Raw genomic sequence first — 22537 nt, forward strand, 5'->3', positions numbered from 1 at the left:
TCTATGGAATGCTGAGGCTTGGAGAAGTGAAGGCATGTGGCCTGGGCCCAGGATAGTGGGCTGGTGCCCCATGTGGGGCTCAATCCAGAGCTGTTTCTCCATTCCCTCCCCCACCCAACCTGCCTTCCAGAGTAGACAAGGCACCAGTTACTGTGCGCAGTGTTTGAAATGACCACAAGAGGGCAGGATGGAGGCCACTTTTAGACCCTTCTACATTAGGACCTTCACTCTAAACCTCAAAAAATATCCAAGTTTCGCGTGACCATTTAGATTTCCTTTTTCCTTTTTCCTTTTTCTGCAACTCACTAATTTTGGTACGTGTGTCTCTCTGTTCTGTTCCCCATCTGGTCAATTTCTATTTTATGAGCCTGACATCAGCTGCCCTGCTGAGCTTGGGGTAGTCCTCTCCAGCCTCCACAGTCCTGGCCGCCCCATTTATCTTTACTGATGATGTTTCTCTTCTGCAAAAATCCTTTTTTTAGAACAAAAATTTGCTTTTGTTTCATTTCTAAAAGGAATGTGGGATACATATGTAATGGGGGTATGGTACCCATGAGAGGCTTATGTATATAAAAACAGCATTTCTGACTTTAGCAGATGTATTTCTAGAGATGCTGAATCTTGTACTTGAACTCAGGGTCTCTTAGGAAGAGGAGTGCTTTGTCACATTTCAAGCCTCAGCACCATGTCACCTCCTCCAGGAAGCTCTCCTGGGTTGCAAGGTCCCATGCCCTGCAGGCTCCAATGCTTTAACTTATCACCAAGTACTTGGTAGATGATGAGCTCCCTGAGGGCAAGATTCCTGCCCCACTCACTCATGTCCCTAACTCTCCACACCTTCAGGCTTTCGTTGATTGAGCACTTGCCATCTGTTAGGTGATTTTCTGGATATCCTCTCACCTCTCCCCTCCCTACAGCCCTTTAGGGGGGAAATTAATCTTCACTATTGTTATTATCAGCCTCATTTTACGTCTGAAGAAACCAAGGCACAGACAGGAGAAGGAGGTCATCCAGGATGGCCTCATTTGGCAGGGACAGAGTTGGGATTTGATCCTAGTCCTATCTGAGTGTGAATCCATGCTTCTGACAGCTTCTCCCCCTAGCTCCTTGGAAGGGCTCGATCAAGGGCAGCCAACTGAGTGGGGAGGGGACTCTCCAGCCAGGTTGTACCCATGCCCTGTGGGGCCTTCTCTGTCCTCAGTCTTTTCCACAACTGGCCTCTCCTCCTCCTCCATTTTTTCCTCTTCTTCCTTCTTTGTCTTCCTCCTTCAGTAGCTTACGGAGATATGATTTACATACTATGAAATTCACTTGCTTTAAGTGTACAATTTAATAACATTTATACATTTACAAGTTGTCCAACTCTCAGTGTTTTATTCCAGAACATTGTCATCACCCCAGACAGAAACTCTGTGCCTGTTAACAGTCCCTCCCCATCCTCCCTGCCCCAGCCCCTGGCAGTGCTAATCTGGTTTCTGTCTCTCCAGACGTGCCTTTCCTGGACATTTCTGTCACTGTGTTTGTGGCTTCTGGCTTCTTCCACCGAGTGTGGCATTACTTGGCATGTCCGCGTGGTGGCGTGCATCAGCACTTCCGTGTTGAGCCCTGGGCTGGCTCCTTCTTGTTGCTGGGTCCCCTCTAGAACCTGACCCCACCCGACCCATCTGCCCCCCCACATTGGGGAGACAGCGGTTGGGGCTTGGAGGGTAGTTACCAGGTCAGGCTAGGGACTGAGAGGAGGAAAAGTGTGCCTTTTTTTTTTTTTTTTTTGTTCTTATTGTATGTATTAATTGATTTCAAAGGTTCTGCAGTTGTAATACCCCTGCGGGCCCCTGTGGGTGGGCTCTGCCCTGGGATAGGCTGGGAGATGTCTTGTCTGAGGCAGATAACCCTGCTTAGTGATGGGCTGGCCCACAGCTTGGGCTCCTTTTGTTGCCCTGCCAGCCAGGGTTGCTGAATTTGATATGCCACAAGGTGTTATACCACAGCTAAGGTCTTCTGAGCCCTTCCTGTGTCCTGGGCTCTGAGCACTGTACATGTACTACCTTATTCATGCCTCCTAGTGACCTATGGGGCAGGCGCTGTCATTGTCCTTATTTTATGCAGAGAATCTAGGGCACAGAGAGGTTAAATAACCAGCCCAATATCACACAATCTGACTGCATCCAGATCCTTCCCTGTACCCAGGACTGGCTTTATGAGACATGTCATCCCCTCCCTGGGTCTCAGTTTCCTACCTGGATAGCCTTTTATTCTGTCATGCTCTGACCGTTCAGGGGATCATCACCTGCTTAAAGACAGGGGCACGTGTTTGCCATCTGTGGGCCTCCTTTGGTGGCAACACAGGGCAGTGCATACAGTAGGTCTGCCCTGGGTGTGTTATTGATGCCAAGATCCAAGGATGATTTCCCTGTGAGCCAGACTGCTGCTGAGAGAACTGGGAATTCTCTGCTTTTCAGGGAACAATTACAGAGCACCTACTTAGTACTAGGCTGGGGCTAGGCCCTGCAACCCTGGCCCTGCCCGTGGGGAGCCCTCAAGCCTGTGAAGAAGCCAGGCTCCCAGTGCCCAAAGGTGGGAGGGGCTCAGTGACTCCTTCCTGCTGTTCGTAATTGGGCTTAAAGGGTGGTTGTTTCCACAGGGAGAAAGGGCACTCCTGGCAGGTGGCTGCATCTTCATGTGTGGTTGAGGAATGGTTAGGCCAGAGCAGAAGGTGGCCCTGTGACAAAGGGCATTGAAGGCCAAGCCAAGAAGCAAAGCTGCTGGCTGCTGATGCACCTAGATGGTTGGTCGGGGAGCTGCATGGGCCCTGCCAGCTTTCTCAGCGTCAGCTTCTCCCACAGGGCCTGGCACACAGTAGGTCCATAGGGAGGATGTGAGGAATGGGTGCCGGTTACCAGGGCTCCTGCACATTCATAATTTCAGATGCTTGTGCTGAGGGCAGCGTGAAGAATGTGGCGGGGCCAGTCCCCAGGCAGCCCAGGCAGCCCCTGCCCTTTTCCCCACACAGGAATGCAGGACTGTGTGCTGCAAGTCTCCTGGTGCTTAAGTACTGGTAACTCAGTCAAATAAAACAAAACATTGCCTCTACCTTCTCCTTCTCTCTACGTCCTAGAAACAACACTGCAACAGAACTGTGCCCAGGGGCTGCAGTTTTTTTTTTTTTTTTTTAGCCTCTGTTTTCCTTTGTGAATTGCTTTCCTTCTTGACTGTGGTTTTAACAACCTCACCATCCTGGATTGTTTTTTCTTTTGTTTTTTTGTTTTCATTGAGGGAGTTCTTTGCTAAAAGCTAAGCACTCTCAATAAATAAATTTACATGAGTCTTTATACATATTGTTTTTGGAATGAAGAAACAAGTGACATCATTAAGAATTGTCTGAGTTGAAAGGCCGAAATATGAGGGCCTACCATGACCAGACTGAGCCAGGCTGGCAGTAAGGTGCTCAGGGAGCTGGCTGGCGAGGAGGGGTTAAAGAGGAACAGCAGGGTGAGGGATTATCCCAGAAGGTCTGGCTGGGAATTGCTGGCAGGCAGGAGAGTTAGATCCCAAGCTGGAGACCCCCACTTGGGCAAGAGCCAGCCAGGTGAAGGGAGGCTGTGTTTGTTTTTTAGGGATGCCACAGCAGATTACCACACGCCATCTGGCTTAAAACTGACTCTCTTCTACTTCTGGAGGCCAGCAGTCTGAAACGCAGGTGGCAGCAGGGCTATGCTCCCTTAGACGGCTGGAGGGGGGTGGGGTAGTGGTGGCTCTGATACTGGAGTTTCAGGTTCTTCGTCTCAGTGATTTGAAAAATAAATCCGCGGACCACAGAACAGTGGTTAAGTCAGAATTTATTTACAGAAAAGAATACAAAAACACTAAAGCTCCTGGCAGGGAGAGAAAACCCAAGTCCAGGGAGAAAAGCTCTCTCTGTCTGTCTTTCCTGTCCCTCTCTGTCTTGAGTATATATAGGTGCATGGATGAGGCCAGGAAAGGAATGGACACAGTCCTTTCCGCTGGGGCAAGGTGAATGAATGTATTAATGAATGGACACAGTCCCTTCACGGAATTGAGGCCTAGGAAACTTACATGAAATTGACTTAGGCATAGGAAATGGGGGTTCCCTATTCAGTCATAAGTGCAAGGGGAAGGAGACACCGGTGCCCGTGTCTCCCCAGCATTTGTTGGGCCCCTGTGGCTATTGGAGCCTCCGGTGGAGGTGGGAGGCCCCCACTTGCCTACCCTCCAGCACGCTGGTTCCTCCGCCGGCTGCCACGGCACCAAGACGGCCAAGGCGGAGGCGGCAGGTCCTCCAGCTCAGCTGGGCTGAGCTGGCTGGGGCACCACGGAGCCACCTGTCCTGTATCAGCTCTGGGCAGGGAGGCTCTCAAGGAGGACGGCCTCGGGAGGTGCCTCTCTGCCTCTTGCAGCCTCTGCCTCTGTCTGCACGTGGTCTTCTCTGTGTTTTCATCTTCTCTATCTCACAAGGACTCTTGTCACTGGGTTTAAGGTGTGTCTGAGTGTCTTAGTACAGCTGTACTGCTGTAACAAAATAGCCAAGACTAAGTAATTTATTTCTCACAGTTCTGGTGACTGAAAGGTCCTAGGTCAAGGTTTCTGATGAAGGCCTGCTCACTTATACATGGTGTTGTTAAGGTGTCCCCATGTGACAGAGGCAAGGGGACAGGGTGGGGTTAGGGAGCAGGGAATTTACTCCTTCCAGCACTTTCGTGAGAGTGCTAATCCCATCAATGAAGGTGGAGCCTTCATAGCCTAATCCTAAAGGTCCCACCTCTTAATACCATCACCGTGCGGCGTGGGGGGGAAGGGAGGGTGCATTTTAACCTTTGTGTTTTGGAGGGACATGTCCATTCAAACCATACCACTGGGCAATCCAGAATGATCTCATCTCAAGATGCTTAACTTAGTTATATCTTAGTTATATCTGCAAAGACTTTTCTAGATATAGGTACATTTACAGGTTCCGGGTGGACTTATGTTTTGGGGGTTATCACTTAACCCATCCTGACTGCTTCCGACTGAGGAACAACTTGGGCAAAGGCCCCAGGGGTTCCTGCTCGCAGGGTGGGGGAAGTATGCGAGGTGGTGAGGCTGGGAGGAGGATGGAGTATGGATTTCCTCCACAGAGCAGTGGGGGACCAGGAAAAGTGTCTGTGATTTGTGTGTGTGGGTGGCCTTGGTCACATTTGTGCTTGCAGTGGCCCTGGCCATGGAGAAGGTTCTCCCAGGGAGGGAAGTGAGGACACTGCTCTGTGCAGCCTGGCCCCCCTCCAACGCTCCGGCCCAGGCATGCTCCCCCAGCTGCTCTGTGAGCCTGACCATCTCTGGCTGGGAGCCTGGGGTCTGGGAGTGGGCATCTTTGGTTCCTATCTACCCTCACTGCCTCTGTGGGCGTGGCTCTGTTTCCACTTTGCGGGTCTGACTTCAGTATGTTTCTTTTTATCCTTAGCCACTCTGCCCTGTCACGGCCATCTCCCTTTGCTTTCTCCAAGTTCCTCAGGGTCTGTCCCTTTTCTGCCTGTGCTCCTTCCCACCTGACCTCGTCTCCCCCGCACTCATCATCCTCGCCTCCCTCTCCACCTGGCTGGTTTCTCTTTTTCTGGATTCTCCCATGTTTCCTCCATCCTCCTTCCCTTAGCGCAGCCTCCTCCTTCTCCCCATCCCACTCTGGGTTTCTCTGGCACCTTCTCCACCCCTCCCAGCCCCCTTCTCTCTGGGCCCTTCTCCTCCTGAGGCCCGTGGGAGACTATATAATCTGACCCCAGCAGTCTCCACAGGACCTTGGGAAGGCTCCAGTCAGCACCTGGGTGTTTGTCTCAGGCTCTTCTGCTGTGGACAGTCATTCAGGTGGCAGTCACAGGACAGCATTTCCTGCTGTTGTGTTAGCCCCCTAGTTAGCAGGGCCCACCTCTCAGACCACACCATCATCTGCCTTATGGTATAGCCGGGCAGCAGGACTCACCCCTCCAGCCGTGCTGTTTGCCAGCTAGAGGACCCAGGCATTTAGCTTTCTGACTGTACTGCCATTCAAGGGGCAGGGCCGGTCTTCTGACTGAATTGCCTGTCCTTGGCTTTCCATTGCTAGAACCAGCCCTCAGCTGACTGTCTGGCTGTGAGTGTCTGAGATCCAGAGCCTGCTGAGCATTGGGTGCTGAAAATTGGGGAAACCACAGGCCAGCTTCAGGAGAAGCTTTGCACTTGACCTCTGGTTTCCTTGGCGGCTGCACCCAGCTGACCCCCTGCCCTTGTTCAAGTGGTTTTCCTGTTAGCTGCTGTGTCTGATGTTGGGTTGTGGGGCCCATGTACAAGCACGCAGCCCAGATGGGCCTTGGGTGTCTTGTGGGGAGAGGGCAGAGCTTCTGGCTGGGGCCTGTGTGTGCTCTCCCTCCCTGCCTCACTTCGCCCCTCTCAGCTCCTTGCAGAAGCCCAGTGGACCTGCCTCAGCAGCCACCACTGAGTGCCCTAATTCCAGTCTGAGTTACAATCTAGCTCGTGAGAGCTGGTGTTGAGTAGGGGCCCCCAGGATTAGAGTTACCACTTCCCTGTTCAGTAGCTGGTCCCCTCAGGCAATTCTTTGTGTCCCTCTGAGCTTCAGTTTTCTCCTCGGACATTTCAACCATGAGAACTTAACTAGATGTTTTGGTATTCTACCACGTCAAATCCCCCAAATTCTGAAACATAGGGACAGTCTATCCCATTTTATAGAAGGGGTGACTGAGGTGCAGGAAGGTGGGGCAGGTTGCCAAAGTCATGCTCTTTTGAAGGAAACATCCAAGAGACGTTCCCTCAGGCTGGTCCTATGTGTGCTACAATTTGCATTTTTAATCTCTTAAAACCCTTTATCTCTTATAACCAAAGCTCTCCTAACCCCAATGGGAGCAGCAACTGGTGACTCTGGGAGCTGGTCCCTCGCTGAGCAGGTCGTCCACGAATATGGGGGGGGTCTTTTCCCAGCCTTGGCGTGGTTATTGACTTGGCACATGACCTGGGCTAAATTGCTTACTTTCTCTGGGTCTCAGTTTCCCTTGTGTAAAATAGAGATAACCAAGCCCACTTTCCATGGGGCTGCAGAAGCCAGCCGAGGTCCAAAGGGACTATACTCAGGTCAGAGGGGCCTGTGTGAACTGATGCTGTCCTGAGTTGATTTATTTCCTTCCTGATGGGGAGTGGGGGATCCCCCCCCCTCGGCATGTGGTTTGGGGGAGGAGGAACCACACAACATTCACTCACACGTGTGACACACTTGTATCCACTCATAGTCACACACATGCATAAGACACAGACAAAACACTTATACACACCAATTCACACACACTTGCACACACGTACAAACACCTAGAAGCACACGCATTCACCTTTCTCACACACACACTCACGTACTCAGTTCTTGAACTTCATATTGGTTTCGATCTTCTTGCCCAGGGCTCTCAGGGGAAGTGGGGGTCTAGGCAACTGGCTTCAGGAGGATATTCCCCTGGACCAGCCAGACAAGCCACTATGGGATGGTCTAGGTGAGTTCATGGGACCTGAGCCGCACTTCTCCTCCCCAAAGGCAGCTGTGGCCATTAGCAGGCTGTCTGCCTGGTCCCCTGGCCAAGAGCCAGCCTCTGAATGATTCATGCTGCCTTGAACTTGACTCCGGCATGACAAGCTGAGTGGGAAGAGCCTCCCCCTCCAGAGGAAAACTGGAAGTGTCTACAGTGCTCACAGCATAACCCGTGGGCACCAGAAATGGAGTATTACTACTGCCCCAGCTTGTGGAAGCTCTTGCAGTACCTCTGGGTGAGCGCAGACTCTTCTCCTGCTTCTTGCCAACTTTGCATTTTTGCTCTGTCTGGTTAGCAGTGTCTCTTGTTTCTTTGAGAAATGGTGGTGGTTACAAGGGGAGGGAGTGTTGGGGAAAGGAGGAAAGCATGTTGTTTGGGAGCTAGGAAGAGCTCAGAGTCCTGAATAGGACTGCGTGTCAGTGGTCCCAGAGAGCACTCAGAAGTCCCGAGGAAAACAACTATGTTAGTAAGTTTTTTGGAAAGTGACATTTCGGAAAGTGATTTAAAGGACTATTCTTTATTCTGTAATTATATCCCTCTTGCCTTTGTGTGTGTGACCTTGTAAAAATGCCTCTCATTACTTTTATGAAAGTAATAGATTTTGTTTTCCTTTTTACTGAACTTACTCAGCAAAAGTAAAACTCAGAACTCCCACATCGCGTTCATTTTCATTCCTCTATATAGAAGAGAAAAAAGTCAAAACTTTTTTCTGGTGAAATGCCATGGTCAGGAGCCTGTGTGTTGGAAGTGCTTTGCAGGACATGAAGTGCTTTTCAAATCTTGTTTTGACTCTTGAGACTGATGTGCTGTGTGTCCCTGAGCAAGTTGCTTCCCCTCTCTGAGGTCCCATTTCCTCAATTGTGAAACTAAGGGGTGGGCATAGGTGATTGTGGGTTATGTGATAGTCCTCAGGGCTCTGTGAAACAAAAGGGGCTTATCAAGGAATTGTCATGGTCTGGCTGGTCTCAGAATTATCCAGAATGTTTGCCACTGGGTTGAGAATGCCCATCAGGGGAAAGTCTTGGGAGATAGAATTTTTCCCCTTGCTGAATGTTTGCAAATACTTCAGATGCCTTCTCACCCAAGGAATTTTCCAGAGCTCCTAAAAATACAACTTTAGGAAACAATGTCTTTCAGCGCCTCTCCCGTGGTGTCTTCCCTCCCTTCTGAGATCCCCCCACCACACCCAAGGGCAATTGAAAGAAAAGAGACTTTCTTAGTTCATATCCTTTGATTATTGGCATTTGTTCATTCTCATATAGTAAATTTAAGGCTACATTCATTGATTTGGGGGAGGGTATTGCAGAAATAATATATATATAGGGTAGAAAACTTTGAAATTCAGGAGAGCAGAAAGATGACAAGTCTCCCATAATCATTTGTATCTCTGAATTCTGGGTCCACAGGGTCCCGATGATCCTGATGTACTTGGCTGTATGTCAGAGTCTGGGCTCAGGGCTGGGGTTGCAGAGATTACTCAGACACAGTCCACCTCCCTATGAACTTAAAGGTGGGTATGGGCGCAAACTGACACCCATGGTCTTCTGTTTCATACAAAACACACCAGCAGTAGTTTGGAGGTAGGGTCAGGTACTCAGAATACAGGGTGAGCAAGATAAATATGGTTCCCTGACCAGTGGAACTTACAGTCTAAAGGAGACAAGGACTTTATCCAAGGGCCTGGAACAGAGACTACATGTGTTTTATGCCAGGGATGGTGCATAGTGCTCCAGGGGAAATGGTGTTGAGGGGGTGCGGGGTCCAGGAGAGCCTCCCTAAGGAAGCTGGGCACTGGAGGATACATAGAGGGAAGGTTATGCTAGGCAGAGGGAACAGCATGTGCAAAGGGCTGGGTGGGTGTGGAAAAGAAGGAGAGTACCTGGCAGGGTCTAGGAATGGGGATAAGCCCCTCCTGGCTGGTGGGAGGGGGAAGGGGTGAGGATGTTCTCAGCCTTGAGCTGCAGGAACTTTGTAGAGGAGACAGAACCACAGCTAATTGCCTGCCTTTGCTGGAGAACTGAGGAGCCAAGTGGGCTTGCTGCTGGCTTTGCAAATTACCCACAATTGCTCTGTCCTTCCAAGTCACAGAAGACAGCCTGGTACACGTGTAACAAGACTGGGGTCTTGGGTTAGGCTTTGTGCCTATGATGTTCAGCTGGAAAGCTTCCTTAACTCAATTGTGATGAAGCTGTGTGGCCTTGGGCTGATCACTTCAGCTTCCTTAACTCAGCTTCTTGCAGATGAGGACACAGCACCTTCCTCATTTACTTGTTGGGACGATTCCTATGAAATCTCTAGCTTGTTTGTGAAACCTGAAGGCTGCTCAGAGAATGTTAGCTTCTCCTGTTTCCCAGGAAGCCACTGTCAGATTCAGAGTGACCGACTAACTACTAGCTGTTGCACAGAGAGAGTCAAGGTGAGGGTGTCTGGCTCTCCTCATGGCCTCTGTGCTGGGTACTGCCATCTCTTCACTACGTTCTTCCTTGACCAGTCTGTCTAGAACATTGCCCCCCAACCTGCAACATTCCTCATCCCGTTACACTAATAAACTTTAAAAATGGCAGGTTCAAACCCAGCCCCAGCTGAACTGCAACCAAAAAATAGCCGGGCGTTGCGGCGGGCGCCTGTAGTCCCAGCTGCTCGGGAGGCTGAGGCAAGAGAATCGCGTAAGCCCAAGAGTTAGAGGTTGCTGTGAGCCGTGTGACGCCACGGCACTCTACCCAAGGGCAGTACAGTGAGACTCTGTCTCTACAAAAAAAAAATGCTGTACATATATAAAGTATACGACTTGATGTGTTGATATGCACATATGTAGTGAAATTGTGCTACAGTTGAGCAAAGTAATGTAGCTATGTCCTCACATAGTTAGATGGTAGGGAGCACCTGGAATCCACTCTGTTGGCAAGTTTCTAGTTTATGGTACTATAAACTATACTCGACGTATCGTATCTCTGAACATATTCATTCTTATTTTTTATTTATTTATTTATTTATTTTTTTTGTAGAGACAGAGTCTCACTTTATGGCCCTCGGTAGAGTGCCGTGGCCTCACACAGCTCACAGCAACCTCCAACTCCTGGGCTTAAGCGATTCTCTTGCCTCAGCCTCCCGAGTAGCTGGGACTACAGGCACCCGCCACAACGCCCGGCTATTTTTTTTGTTGTTGCAGTTTGGCTGGGGCTGGGTTTGAACCCACCACCCTTGGTATATGGGGCCCGTGCCCTGCTCACTGAGCCACAGGTGCGGCCCATATTCATTCTTTATAACTGCAACTTTGTACCACTTGAGCAGCATCTTTCACCCCCCACCCCACCACTCCCCTGCCACCTGCTTGTCTCTGGTAGCTGCTGTTCTACTCTCTATTTCTATGTATTTGACTTTTTTAGATTCCAGATACTAAGTGAAATCATACAGTATTTGTCTTTCTGTGCCTGTCTGGCTTATGTCACTTAGCATAATGTCCCTCAAGGTTGACTCACATTGTTGCAAATGACAGGACCTTCTGCTTTTCCAAGGCTGACTATTGCTCCACTGTGTGTAGACAGGCCACAATTTCCTTATGCATTCATCTGTTGCTGGACACTTAGATTGTTCCCATAACCCGGCTGTTGTGAACAATATAGCTGCGAACACGAGTGTAGATGAGTCTATGGAGTGCTGATTTCATGTCCTCTGCTTATGTGCCCAGAAAGAAATGGCCAGGTCTACTTTCAATTTTTTGAGAAACTTTTGTACTGTTTTCCATAATGACTTATTTTTAGAATACTTTTAGGTTTAGAGAAAAATTGCAGAGATAGTAGAAGGAATTTCTGTATATCTTTCACCCAGTTCCCCTAATGTCAGCATCTTCCCACTGAATAATGATGGTTCATTCAACCAAAGTAAGAAATTAAGTGGGGGGTCAGGGATGCTTCGCAGTGTGCTCTGGTGCACACAGTACAACCCTGCCTCAACACCACCAAGAATGATCTCAGCCAAAACGTCCCTCTCGCCAAGGCTGAGAAACCCTGTTTTATTCAGCTTCCACCAGTTTTGTTCACTAAGGTCCTCTTTCTGTTCCAGGATCCCACACTGCATTTCACCCCTTGAAGTTTCATGCACTATCAGGCTTCTACCTGCCCCCGAGCAAGTGAAAGAGTGTTGACTGTGCATGTTTTTTATGCTCACTGATGGCACAAACATCTGCCAGGCCATTTAGAAATGTCTTGTAAATGTGATGCTTCATATTCCCACATGTCCTCAGCTTTGGTTTTCTAGCTGACTCCCTGTGGTCAGACATTTCGGTGTCTTCCCAGGTGTTTACCACATGCACAGGCATTCGCAGCCTTCCATCTTTAGTCATTCAGGTCCTGTCCTACATACGTCAGCTTCTCAGAAGTGAGGCCAACTGTGGGCTGCAGCAGGTTGGCTGTGAAGTTGTCATTTGTTGATCGGATGTTGGTAGCTTCCTCTTGGTGGCCTGAGACCTTTTGGTAGCTGTGTTTCTGTTCTGTGGAGGGAGAAACCACCCTCACTGTTGAGCCCTGTGGTGGCCCAGCATCAGCTGGGAAATGGGGGAGGGAGATTAAGTTTCTACTTCAAATCATTAGTAACTATAGCTGGTGGCCGCCTCTGCCATGGCTGTTCTAAGTTACTTAATCGTCTTTGTTGCTGAGATAACCTGGCCAGATGGGCCCAAGGCCTGTGGCCTTGCTGGGGCATTGCATCAAGCTGGTTGCTTGGTGACGTCAATTCCAGCAGTAATAATAATAGTTCATAATAAGGGTAGTCACCATCACCACCTCTGTTCCTACTGAGCATTCTCAAAGTCCTAGGCCTATAGGAAGTGCTTTTCATGGTGTCTCATAATATCCTAACCAGAACCCCTGTGGGTAGATCTCATTATTATCCCCATTTTGCTGTTAGGGAAATCGAGGCCTGGAGAGTTTAGGCAACTCATCCAAGGTCCCCAACTAGGAAGTACTTCAGCCTGTATTTCGACCCAGATCTGCCTCTATATCATTTTAACTACTTCATAGAGTCTGATCTTTTGGTTTCAACAGGGAAACTAAGGCCCAGGAATTGAGATGATTTGCCAGCCTGTAGGGAAGTTTCTTATGCATGTCAGTCTTTGCAAGGGAATGGGTTACAGAACGATGTTGCACTGGGCCAAGCAGAGCTCTGCAGAGAGACAGCCCTGACCTGGGACCCTGCTCTGCTTCTCACTGGCTATGTGGCTTTAGCAAGTCATATCTTGCTCTGGGCCTCAGTTTCTCTATCAGTAAGTGGAGGAAGTCAGCCTCACCTTGCAGGACTGTGCTGAAAATTAGCTAAGACAAAGGGCATTTGTATCTTTGGCAAAGGACTGCACTTAGGGTGGGCGCGCAGCATTGTGTTTCTTTTGGGGGCATCGGGGAAGGCTGTGATATAAAGCCCTACTTCCTGCCCTTTGCTTTCCCCAGCTGCCTTTCTAGCCCTCCTTAAGGCCAGTGAGGCTGGCTCTGGACAGGCTTCTGCTATTTTGTGTCACCCATAGCAAAGGGGATGGTTTAAGTGTAATGGGAACTGCTGGGGTGTCACAGATCATCTGGTGGCTTTGAAGCAACAGTGGCCTGTGGGGTGTGAGACCTGGCAGGGGTTTCTGACAGCCTGTTCAGGGAGGTGCCAGGCAGCATGGAGGCCCACACGAAGAACCGTCTTCCTGTGCTGTTGGTGCAGGCGCCCCACCTTACAGACCCCCCCACGTAGTTTCTGTGGTGCTGGCTCAGTTTCCCCAGAATGACGGCCCAAACCACTTTGTTTTTCATTGTGGCTGCTGAGCTTCATGTCCCCACATTTGACTCCAGGATCAGCTGTTTTGATGGAAAAAATGTCTAAATGAGGTTAGTTTGGCTGTTTTCTCCCCAGGCTTTTTTGCTATTTGTTTACTTAGCTATATCCCTTGCTCAGCCTATAATCACCTCTAGTAATAATAATTGTCATGAAACAATCTGTATTCTCTTTCACTCTAAGTACTTCCTCATGTGGCATCTCAATTAGTTTTCACAACAGCCCGGAGAGGTAGATGTGATTTTTACTTTAACAGATTAAAAAAAGGAAGAAACTGGGACTCTGGAAAGCCAACTACCCAAAACAGCCAGTCAGGGCCAGAGCTGGGATTTGAACTTGGGAAGTCTGACTCCAAAGCTAATTTGATGGCACCCCATAGCTTGCATTAGTCAGGAAAGTTGCTTATGACTGAACCCCCAGCCTCTGGCCCAGTTCCTGGCACACAGTAGGAACTCAGTAGATGTGAGCTGATAGCCCACCCAGCTGACCCGTTTATCAGAAGGGGATAAATGGCCTATCGAGGGTGTTCTGTCCGTGCCCCTAAATAGTAGCCATTGCCCTTGTTGTTATTTGTAAGAATAGCTCCCAAGTCTCAGATCTTGGCAGCTCCAGTTTGTGCTAAGGGTCTTGTTTGGCTTTGGCTTAGCAACGTCTGTGGCTGAAATAGAAGAACTGGCTATTTTTGTGCTGTTTCAGTTGGGCCTGAGGTTTGGGCCATGGGACGGTTTGCGTCATGAGAGGTTTTTGTCTGACTTGAGCTGTGGGTGCCTTTTTAGGGCCCAGTTCGGGAGAAGAAAGCAGCGTTTTGGAGTCAGGCCCTCCTGGCTTCCCAAATCCCCACTGGGCCAGTCAATGTGGGGCTCAAGCAAACCTCTTAACCTCTCATAAACTCAGTTTTGCCATCTGTAGAGTAGAAATAAGGATAGCAGCTTCGTTGTGGGTTGTCCCAAGGATTCAAGGAAGCCATGCCAACAAAGCCAGGTACACAGTAGGTGCAGGTAAGTGGCTATAGCTGGTGCCAGTCTAGATTCCTGACGAATCCTCAATTCAATTCTGTCTCGAGGGCTGGGCCTATTATAAGTGTTTGGGATACGATGGTGAACAAAACAGCCAAGATCCCTGCCTCAGGGACTTTCATTCTTGCAGAGTGTTCAAGTAATAAACAATGTACATAAGAATGGTGTATAGTATGTCAGGAGGTGGGGTGTTCCAAGAAAAGAAGGAAGGAAGCAGATAAAAAGTGTCCAGAGGCCTCCCCAAGAAGGTGACTTATGAACAGAGACTTTGGAAAAGGGAGAGGAATAGGCCAGGGAACTTGGATGGAAGAGGAAACAGCCAGTGCAAAGGCCCCAAGGTCAGAGTGTGCATGGCACACTTGCTGAAGAGGAAGGAGGCCAGTGTGCCTGGAGCACATTGGGTGAGGGGAGCGAGTCGGCACTGAGGTCAGGAGGTGACGGGGCCTTCAGTCACGCTAGGGACTTTGCCTCATGCTCTGAGGGTGCTAGAGCCATAGAGGAGTGTCCCTTTGAATTGGAGTGACATGGTCCAACTTGGGCTTTGGAGGGATCCCTCTGGCTGGTGTGTAGGAAACAGACTCAAGCAGGGAGGTTAGTGAGGAGCCACTTCGGTTGTCTATGTGGGGAGGCAGTGGTGGCTCAGACCAGGGCAAGAGAGGAGGTGGTGAGAAGTGGATAGGGTCTGGGTCTACTAGGAAGTCCCAGCCCCAGGATTTGCTGATGGGTTGGATATGGGGTGGGATAATAGGAGAAGAGAAACATGATGCTAAAGATTTGGGGCTGACAGCCGGAAGGATGGAGCTGTCATCAGCTTTCATTGGGAAAACTTCAGAGGCCGGGCAGATCCGGATTCAGGTTTGGACTTGGGGTTGAGTTTGAAATGTCTTCTGGACACCCACTGTCAGCATACATCCCCCGTCCACTACCCACCATCCCATATCTTGCTTTCTCCTTCTGTACAAGGGAAGGGAAATTCTTGCCTTGCTCATGTCTTAGGGCTCTTGGGGTGGTCAGGTGGCAATTTAAAAAGGCCTGCCACAAGGACTAATGCACCAAGTCTATGTTGTTCAGCCCCTTGGGCATTCCCCACTGGTTCTGAGTCACAGGCAGGAGCAGCCCTGGCAATTTCCACAAGAGGCTGTGAGTTCAGCTGGAGCCAGGTCAGCTCCTCTCAGCACTTCCCGCCTTTCCACAAAAAGTCTGCCCTACCTATTTGTCCACGGGATCCTTGACATGTATAAAATATATTTCTTTTCTTACAACAATGAAAAGAAGCTTGACACCTGTAGCTCAGTGTCGGGGCTGGTGGGTTTGAACCTGGCCTGGGCCTGCCAAACAACAATAACAACTACAACAAAAAAATAGCCGGGTATTATGTGGACACCTCTTTTCCCAGCTACTTGGGAGGCTGAGGCAAGAGAATCGCTTAAGCCCAGGAGTTTGAGGTCACCGTGAGCTGTAACGCCATGGCACTCTACCGAGGGGGACATAGAAAGACTCTGTTTCAAAAAAAAGAAAAGAGGGGCGGCGCCTGTGGCTCAGTCAGTAGGGCGCCGGCCCCAGGCCCCATATACCAAGGGTGGCGGGTTCGAGCCCGGCCCCGGCCAAACTGCAACCAAAAAATAGCTGGGCGCTGTGGCGGGTGCCTGTAGTCCCAGCTACTCGGGAGGCTGAGGCAAGAGAATCGCTTAAGCCCAGGAGTTGGAGGTTGCTGTGAGCTGTGTGAGGCCACGGCACTCTACCGAGGGCCAGAAAGTGAGACTCTGTCTCTACAAAAAAAAAAAAAAAAGAAAAGAGAACCAGGTGTTGCCGATGGCTCCCTAGGCCTGGAACTCCACTTCCATGCAGTTGGGAGCTCTGAGCTGGTGGGCTGAAGCAAACCGTGCTCTCAGATGGAGGTCCTTCAGGCAATAGTCCTTGCTGGGTTTCAGACATTCTAGGGCTCAAAGCAGTGAAAAGAGATATAACGGTCCTGCAACTTAAAGCGATAATAAATGCAAAGTAGAAAAATACATCTGGGGACCAGGAGTCAGGGTGCAGAGGGCAAGTGCTGTGTGACCCTGAGCAATTAATTGCCTTCTCTGGGCCTCACTTTCTCCATTGGTATTAATGGAGGACCAGACTGGATTTTCCTTAGATTTCGCTCTTGTGCACAGTCTTCCCAATTGAAAGTTTTGGGGTCTGACAGAGCCAGATTCGAATCCAGCCTTCTCTGCTTTGTGACCTTGAGCAGGTGGCTTTATATGTTTGAACATGTTTTCTCATTTGAAGATGAGAAATCCCCCTTTTTAAAATGTGAGTCATGTGAAAATCTCATTGTGGAGACCCTCAGGGACAGCATCTGGCATACAGTAGGCACTTAATGAAGGGGAACTGCTGTTTTCTTACATTCCTTCCCAGGAGTATTACAGTCAGACTCACGCTTTTAAGTTACTGCCTATCTTGTTGGCAGGATGATTTCCAGATTTAGGCGCTAGAGGGCGCGCCGTCCCAGTAGATTGCCTTATGGACAGCCCCCACCCACCCCGCCCCTTATTATGTTCATGGAAGTTTATTTGATGAGTGATTTTATCAGAGAACTTGAAAGACAATGCAAGTTGTTCTTACTGAGCAATCACTTTTCTAGTAATTTTTTTTTCTCTTAAATTTAAGTTGAGTTGGGGGTACAAAGGGTTTTTGTTATATAGAGAATTACGTGGTGTAAGATGTCTAGGCTGTTAGTAGTAGACCTGTCACCTGACTAGTACATGCTGCACCCTATTGGCAAATTTTCATCCCATACACTCTTCCCACCCTCCAATTGCTGAGCGTCCAGTGTCTGTGAAGTTGCTCTTTGTGACAATGCAAAACCAACGCTTGGCTCTCACTTATTTTTTTTTTTTTTTTTTTTTTTTTTGGTGGCTTAAGACTTTTTTTTTCAAGTTTCAAATATTTTGTTTTCCTATTCATACAGTATGAACTTTTCTAAAGATCCCACAACATGATGTACCATGCAGAAGAAAAACTAAACATTCAACATAAACCACCCCTCTCCTACCCAACCCACACACAAACTAAAACAAGAAAGAAAGAAAAGGAAACAAACCCATTCCCCAGTAACGAAATAATGTCTGCACTATTTTTCTGTAACGCCAGCCAAGATACGCACAAGCAAGAGAAATAGAAAGCATTTGCTAAAATATTTGTAACAAATACTAACGTACAAAAAATTCACAAAAGACTAGGTTCCCCCTTGAAGCAGAGCACATGGCAGTTGACACTGGAACAGATTAAACCACTGGCTGGGATTATAAAGCAGAGGAAGATGTTACATGAAGTGGAGATTTTCAGTTTGAATATTAACATTTCCAAAGTTTGGCAACATTGTCTTTTAAAATTATGCAAATTATGTAAACAAGAGGTACATTTTAAATTGATCTACATGCAAAATTCCATGTCATGCAGGGACACCAAGCACCTGGATTTTTCTCTCACAGGCAGAGCCCATGATGTGCAGCACTCAGTTGAAGGAACAGCCATGGCAGGAGGTGCACTCAGCTTAAGATTCAGTCACCTCTGGGCGGCGCCTGTGCCTCAGCTGGCAGGGCGCCGGCCCCATATGGCGAGGGTGGCGGGTTCAAACCTGGCCCCAGCCAAACTGGGCCAAACTGCAATAACAAAAAAAATAGCCAGGCATTGTGTTGGGTGCCTATAGTCCCAGCTACTTGGGAGGCTGAGGCAAAAGAATCGCTTAAGCCCAGGAGTTGGAGGTTGCTGTGAGCTATGTGACGCCACGGCACTCTACCAGGGTGATAAAGTGAGACTCTATCTCTACCGAAAAAAAAAAAAAAGATTCAGTCAACTCGATTCAACCTGCCCTTTTCCACTCATGATTATAAAACCAATTTTTATAGAATAACTATATCAGGAAATACTGTCATACAAAGCTAACCAAAATGTTTTTCTTCCAGCCAATAGTACCTTTGCAGAAAAGGGAAGGGATAACATCAAGTGGTAGAACAGGATATACTACTTTTATATCACACACATCTATTAAGTTATTACCCATTACCAATTGTATGGGCAAATCAAGGAAAACCGTTATGCATTCTCTATGCCTTACAGTAAAGAGAGGTACAAATTTGAATAGCATTTTGCTCTTCTGTGACATATAATTAGCAAGATTTCTCCCATTTTAATCACAAATATATATGGGTGTTTAGTACATATATGCACATTAAATGTTCCCAGTTTTTATTTGCTGCAAGTCTTTTGAAACATAAAGGGAAATTCATGGTTCAAACACAAGTTTAATGACAAATTATCCATTTACTGAAACAGATGGATATCCAAAGCAGTTACACGATTATTTCAGGTATTCTTCAGTAAGTAATGCATATAATAAATCATGACTGCCTAAGCTAGCTTCTGGCCTTTATGTATAAAATCACAACTGGTAACTTACACTTACTCAGGGACATTCAATAAATGCAATGGCTCCTAGTTGTAAAGTAACAGAATGAAGCAGCCATAAGCACTGTGCAGTTATCACATGCACACAAGAACTAGCTCTTGGCAGTAGCGCTGAACTATACTTTCTCCTCAAGGAGAGGCATATTAAAAGCTGCTCAGCAGTGAGACGTAGTCCCTGGAAATACATTCTTAAGTATAAATAAAGTTACAGACTCCTTTGTTACCAAAATGTAATTAAGGTAAATAATAAGACATTAACAAATGCTTTGTCAATCTCTCAAAGGAGAAAGCACAGGAAAAGGAAAACAGCTGGCCTAACACCGGGCTCAAATTGTACAATCTCCTATCTATATATAAAACTGTGTGAAATAAAAACACAAACAAACAAACAAAAAAAAAAACTGTGTGAAATAAAAGTAAGGATGTTTTATGTTCTGTTTGACACTTTTACTCTATTTTGTTTCTGAATCAAAGTATATTAAAGCCAACCTACTACATACATAGAAAGCTACATATATCACATATAAATATTTACATATGTATATATACTTTCTTCTTATAAAACATGAAGAAAAATAAATTAAAAAGCCAACCCCTTCCCTTTCTCCACCACATTGATATGCTCTTTTCATGTTGCTGTTCTTCAGACTTTAAAGTGCTACACTGAGTTATTCAGAGAGTAAGAGTTCAATAACACTTGGTTGGCTTCATGAGGCTCATGTTGGAAAACGTGGCTTCACAGAGAAAAATACTTCCATTTGAATACACAGAGAGCATTGCTGGGCATCTTGAGCAGATCTTCAGAGATGGATGAGAAAGCAAAAGTGTTGGGTGGTACTCTTTAAAAAGAGCCACACATCTACCACCATCTCTTTGTGGATGTCTAGGCCACCTCATTTCCCATTTTGCTCGGCGGGTCGGAGGCTCCCTGGCCTGGAGAAGTGTCGGCGCTGAGACGGGCTCCAGGCCAAGGAGGCCCAGCTGCGGCCCCATGTCGCCTGCGGGGAGGGGGTGGCGGTTGGGGGAGGGGAGGAGGCGTTGCAGGGCCCACGCGGCCTGGTGACTGGGCACGGGAGGGACCGGGCAGGGCGGGGTGGAAGAAATTAAGGTCGAGATTCACAGACGAGAGCGCGGGAGGAAGAGACGGCCACAGGGAGGAGAGGCAGACAGGCAGAAAAGAGGGGCAGAGGGCTGGGTGGTCCGGGGCTGCAGCCGCACGCTCACGCTGGAGGCTCTTGCTCTTGGCTCTCACTTATAAGTGAGAACATGATGTATTGGGGTTTTTTGTTCCTGGGTTACTTCTAGAATAATTGGCCTCTAATTCCATCCAAGTTGCAGCAGAACACATTGTTTTGTTCTTTTTGCAGAGTAGTATTCCGTGGTGTGTGTGTATTATATATATATATCACATTTCTTTTATCCCAGCAGTTCTCAACCTGTGGGTCACAACCCCTTTGGAGCTCGAATAACCCTTTCACAGGGGTCCCTAAATACATCCTGCATATCAGATATTTACATTACGATTTGGAACAGTAGCAAAATTTCAGTTATGAAGTAGCAACGAAAATCATTTTATGTTTGGGGGTCACCACAACATGAGGAACTATATTAAAGGGTCGTGGCATTCGGAAGGTTGAGAAGGACTGCTTTATCCATTCCTCAGTTGACAGGCACTTAGTCTGGCCCTATACCGTTGCAATTGTGAATTGTGCTGCGATAAACATGTTTTTTGAGATTTTTGAGAAATCTCCGTACTGTTTTCCACAGAGGTTGTACTAATTTGCATTTCCACCAGCAGTGTGTAAGTATCCTCTTTCACCACATCCACGCCAGCATTGATTGTTTTTTTGACTTTTCATTAATGGCCATTCTGATAGGGCTAAGGTGGTATCTCATTGTGGTGTTAATTTGCACTTCTCTAATGATTAGTGAGGTTGAACAATTTTTTCCATATATTTGGCCATTTCTTTCCTTTTTTAACAGTTTAGTGTCACTATCACTGTGGATAGAGTGCTGTGATGCCAGAGCTCACAGCAACCTCAAACTCTTGGGCTCAAAAGATCCCCTTGCTTCAACCTCCTGAGTAGCTGGGACTATAGGCATCTGCCTCCCTCCCGGCTAGTTTTTCTACTTTTAGTAGAGATAAGGTCTTGCTCAGTCTGATCTGGAACTCCTGAGCTCAGGTGATCCACCTGCCTCGGCCTCCCGGGGTGCCAGGATTACAGGTGTGAGCCACCAGGCCTGGCCTACTTTCTCTTCTTTTGAAACATGTCTGTTGGTGTCTTTGCCCACTTTTTCATGGCAGGCACGGGGCTACAGCCTTCAGCCCTGAATGCATGTGACCTTCTCAGCAGCCCAGCGAAGCAGGCACTCTGATAGTCCTCATGCTACAAATGAGGACACTGGGTAAAACCTGTCTCTGTCCAAAAATTACACAGAGCCTCTGAGAAGTACAGCATCAGGAGAGAGAACGGTGTGGTGTGTAAGACATGGAGGGAGTTTTACAAAATCCTAGGGTTATGGTGCTTGCAGAGAGGCTGCACCTACGGTGTCGGTAGCAAAGCTGGCCTCAGACCACTAGAAATAGAGGAACGAAAGGCTCCATGTGGTTATGCTCACTCTGCCACCCACCTTTATCACTGGTGGGCAAAGGGAATTTCCAGAACTGAAAAGGGACTCAGATTGGGGGGGTTTCAAACCAAGTGGACACATGGTTTCCATGTTTGAGGCACAGTTGATGAGAGGGGAACCAGTATACTAGGCTATGTTCTGTCTGTGTGACCTCCTATCAGTTGTCGCCCCTCTCTGAGCCCAGCATCTTCTTTGTTGAAATGCAGTCATTGGCTAGGCACAGTGGCTCATGCCTGCGACCTCAGCACTCTGGGAGGCTGCGGCAGGAGGATCGCTTGAGCTCAGAAGTTTGAGACCAGCCTGAGCAGCAGTGAGACCCTATCTCTATTAAAAAAAAAAAATAGATAAATTAATCAGGTATTCTGGTGGGCACTTGTCGTCCCAGCTACTTGGAAGGCTGAGGCTGGAGGATCGCTTGAGCTCAGGAGTTTGAGACCAGCCTGAGCAACTGTGAGACTCCATCTCTACTAAAAAAAAAAAAAAAAAAAAGTCAGGTATGCTGGTGGGCAGTTCCAGCTGCTTGGGAGGCTGAGGCAGGAGGATCACTTCAACCCAGGAGTTTAAGGTTGCAGTGAGCTAGGCTGATGTCATGGAGCTCTAGTCTGGACAACAGAGTGAGATTCTCTCTCTAAAAAAAAATAAGAAAGAAAAAAATGCAGTCATTATCTTGTCTCACAGTTGGCTTGCTGTGCACCCTACTCTGAGTGTTAATACTAGGAGGAGGTGGGAAGGACATCTGGGTGGCTACCCAGCTTTTGAAGAGGCCTGACAGTCTGGAAGTTTGAGGTATCCTTGGTTTCTCACTGTGATTGGAGCCCCAAGGACATAATGAAATATTTCAAGGGCACTGTTATGCGTGGATGAGGAGGATGTCAAGGAATTTGGTCTGAATTATTCCTGTTTAAGAAAATCCTTCAGATTTAAGAACACTTGATGTCTTATGGAAAAATTCTGAAGTAGGGAGGGAAAAATGCAGGTGTTTAAAGCTATATCAATATTTTGTATCAAACATATTTATGTTAATAAACTGTGAGCCCATTCATGTTGACCTAATATTATTTTATAGCTATAATAGAA

General features: G+C 47.8%; 1 protein-coding gene across 5 annotated transcripts in view; it reads left to right on the forward strand.

The window, feature by feature from the left end:
- KIAA1671 (KIAA1671 ortholog) overlaps positions 1-22537 on the forward strand; it is a 216437-nt gene that overhangs the window by 88466 nt on the left and 105434 nt on the right. The window contains exon 1 of one of the 5 annotated variants that reach the window (XM_053589242.1): positions 7693-7788. The exons of the other annotated variants lie outside the window; for them this stretch is intronic. Coding sequence (XP_053445217.1) covers positions 7738-7788 — 51 coding nt within the window. The 5' untranslated portion in view covers positions 7693-7737. Of the gene's footprint in view, positions 1-7692; positions 7789-22537 lie in introns of those variants that run through there. 5 annotated transcript variants of the gene reach the window in all.

The sequence above is a fragment of the Nycticebus coucang genome, chromosome 4, assembly GCF_027406575.1.
Source record: "Nycticebus coucang isolate mNycCou1 chromosome 4, mNycCou1.pri, whole genome shotgun sequence".
NCBI classification, from domain to species: Eukaryota; Metazoa; Chordata; class Mammalia; order Primates; family Lorisidae; genus Nycticebus; species Nycticebus coucang.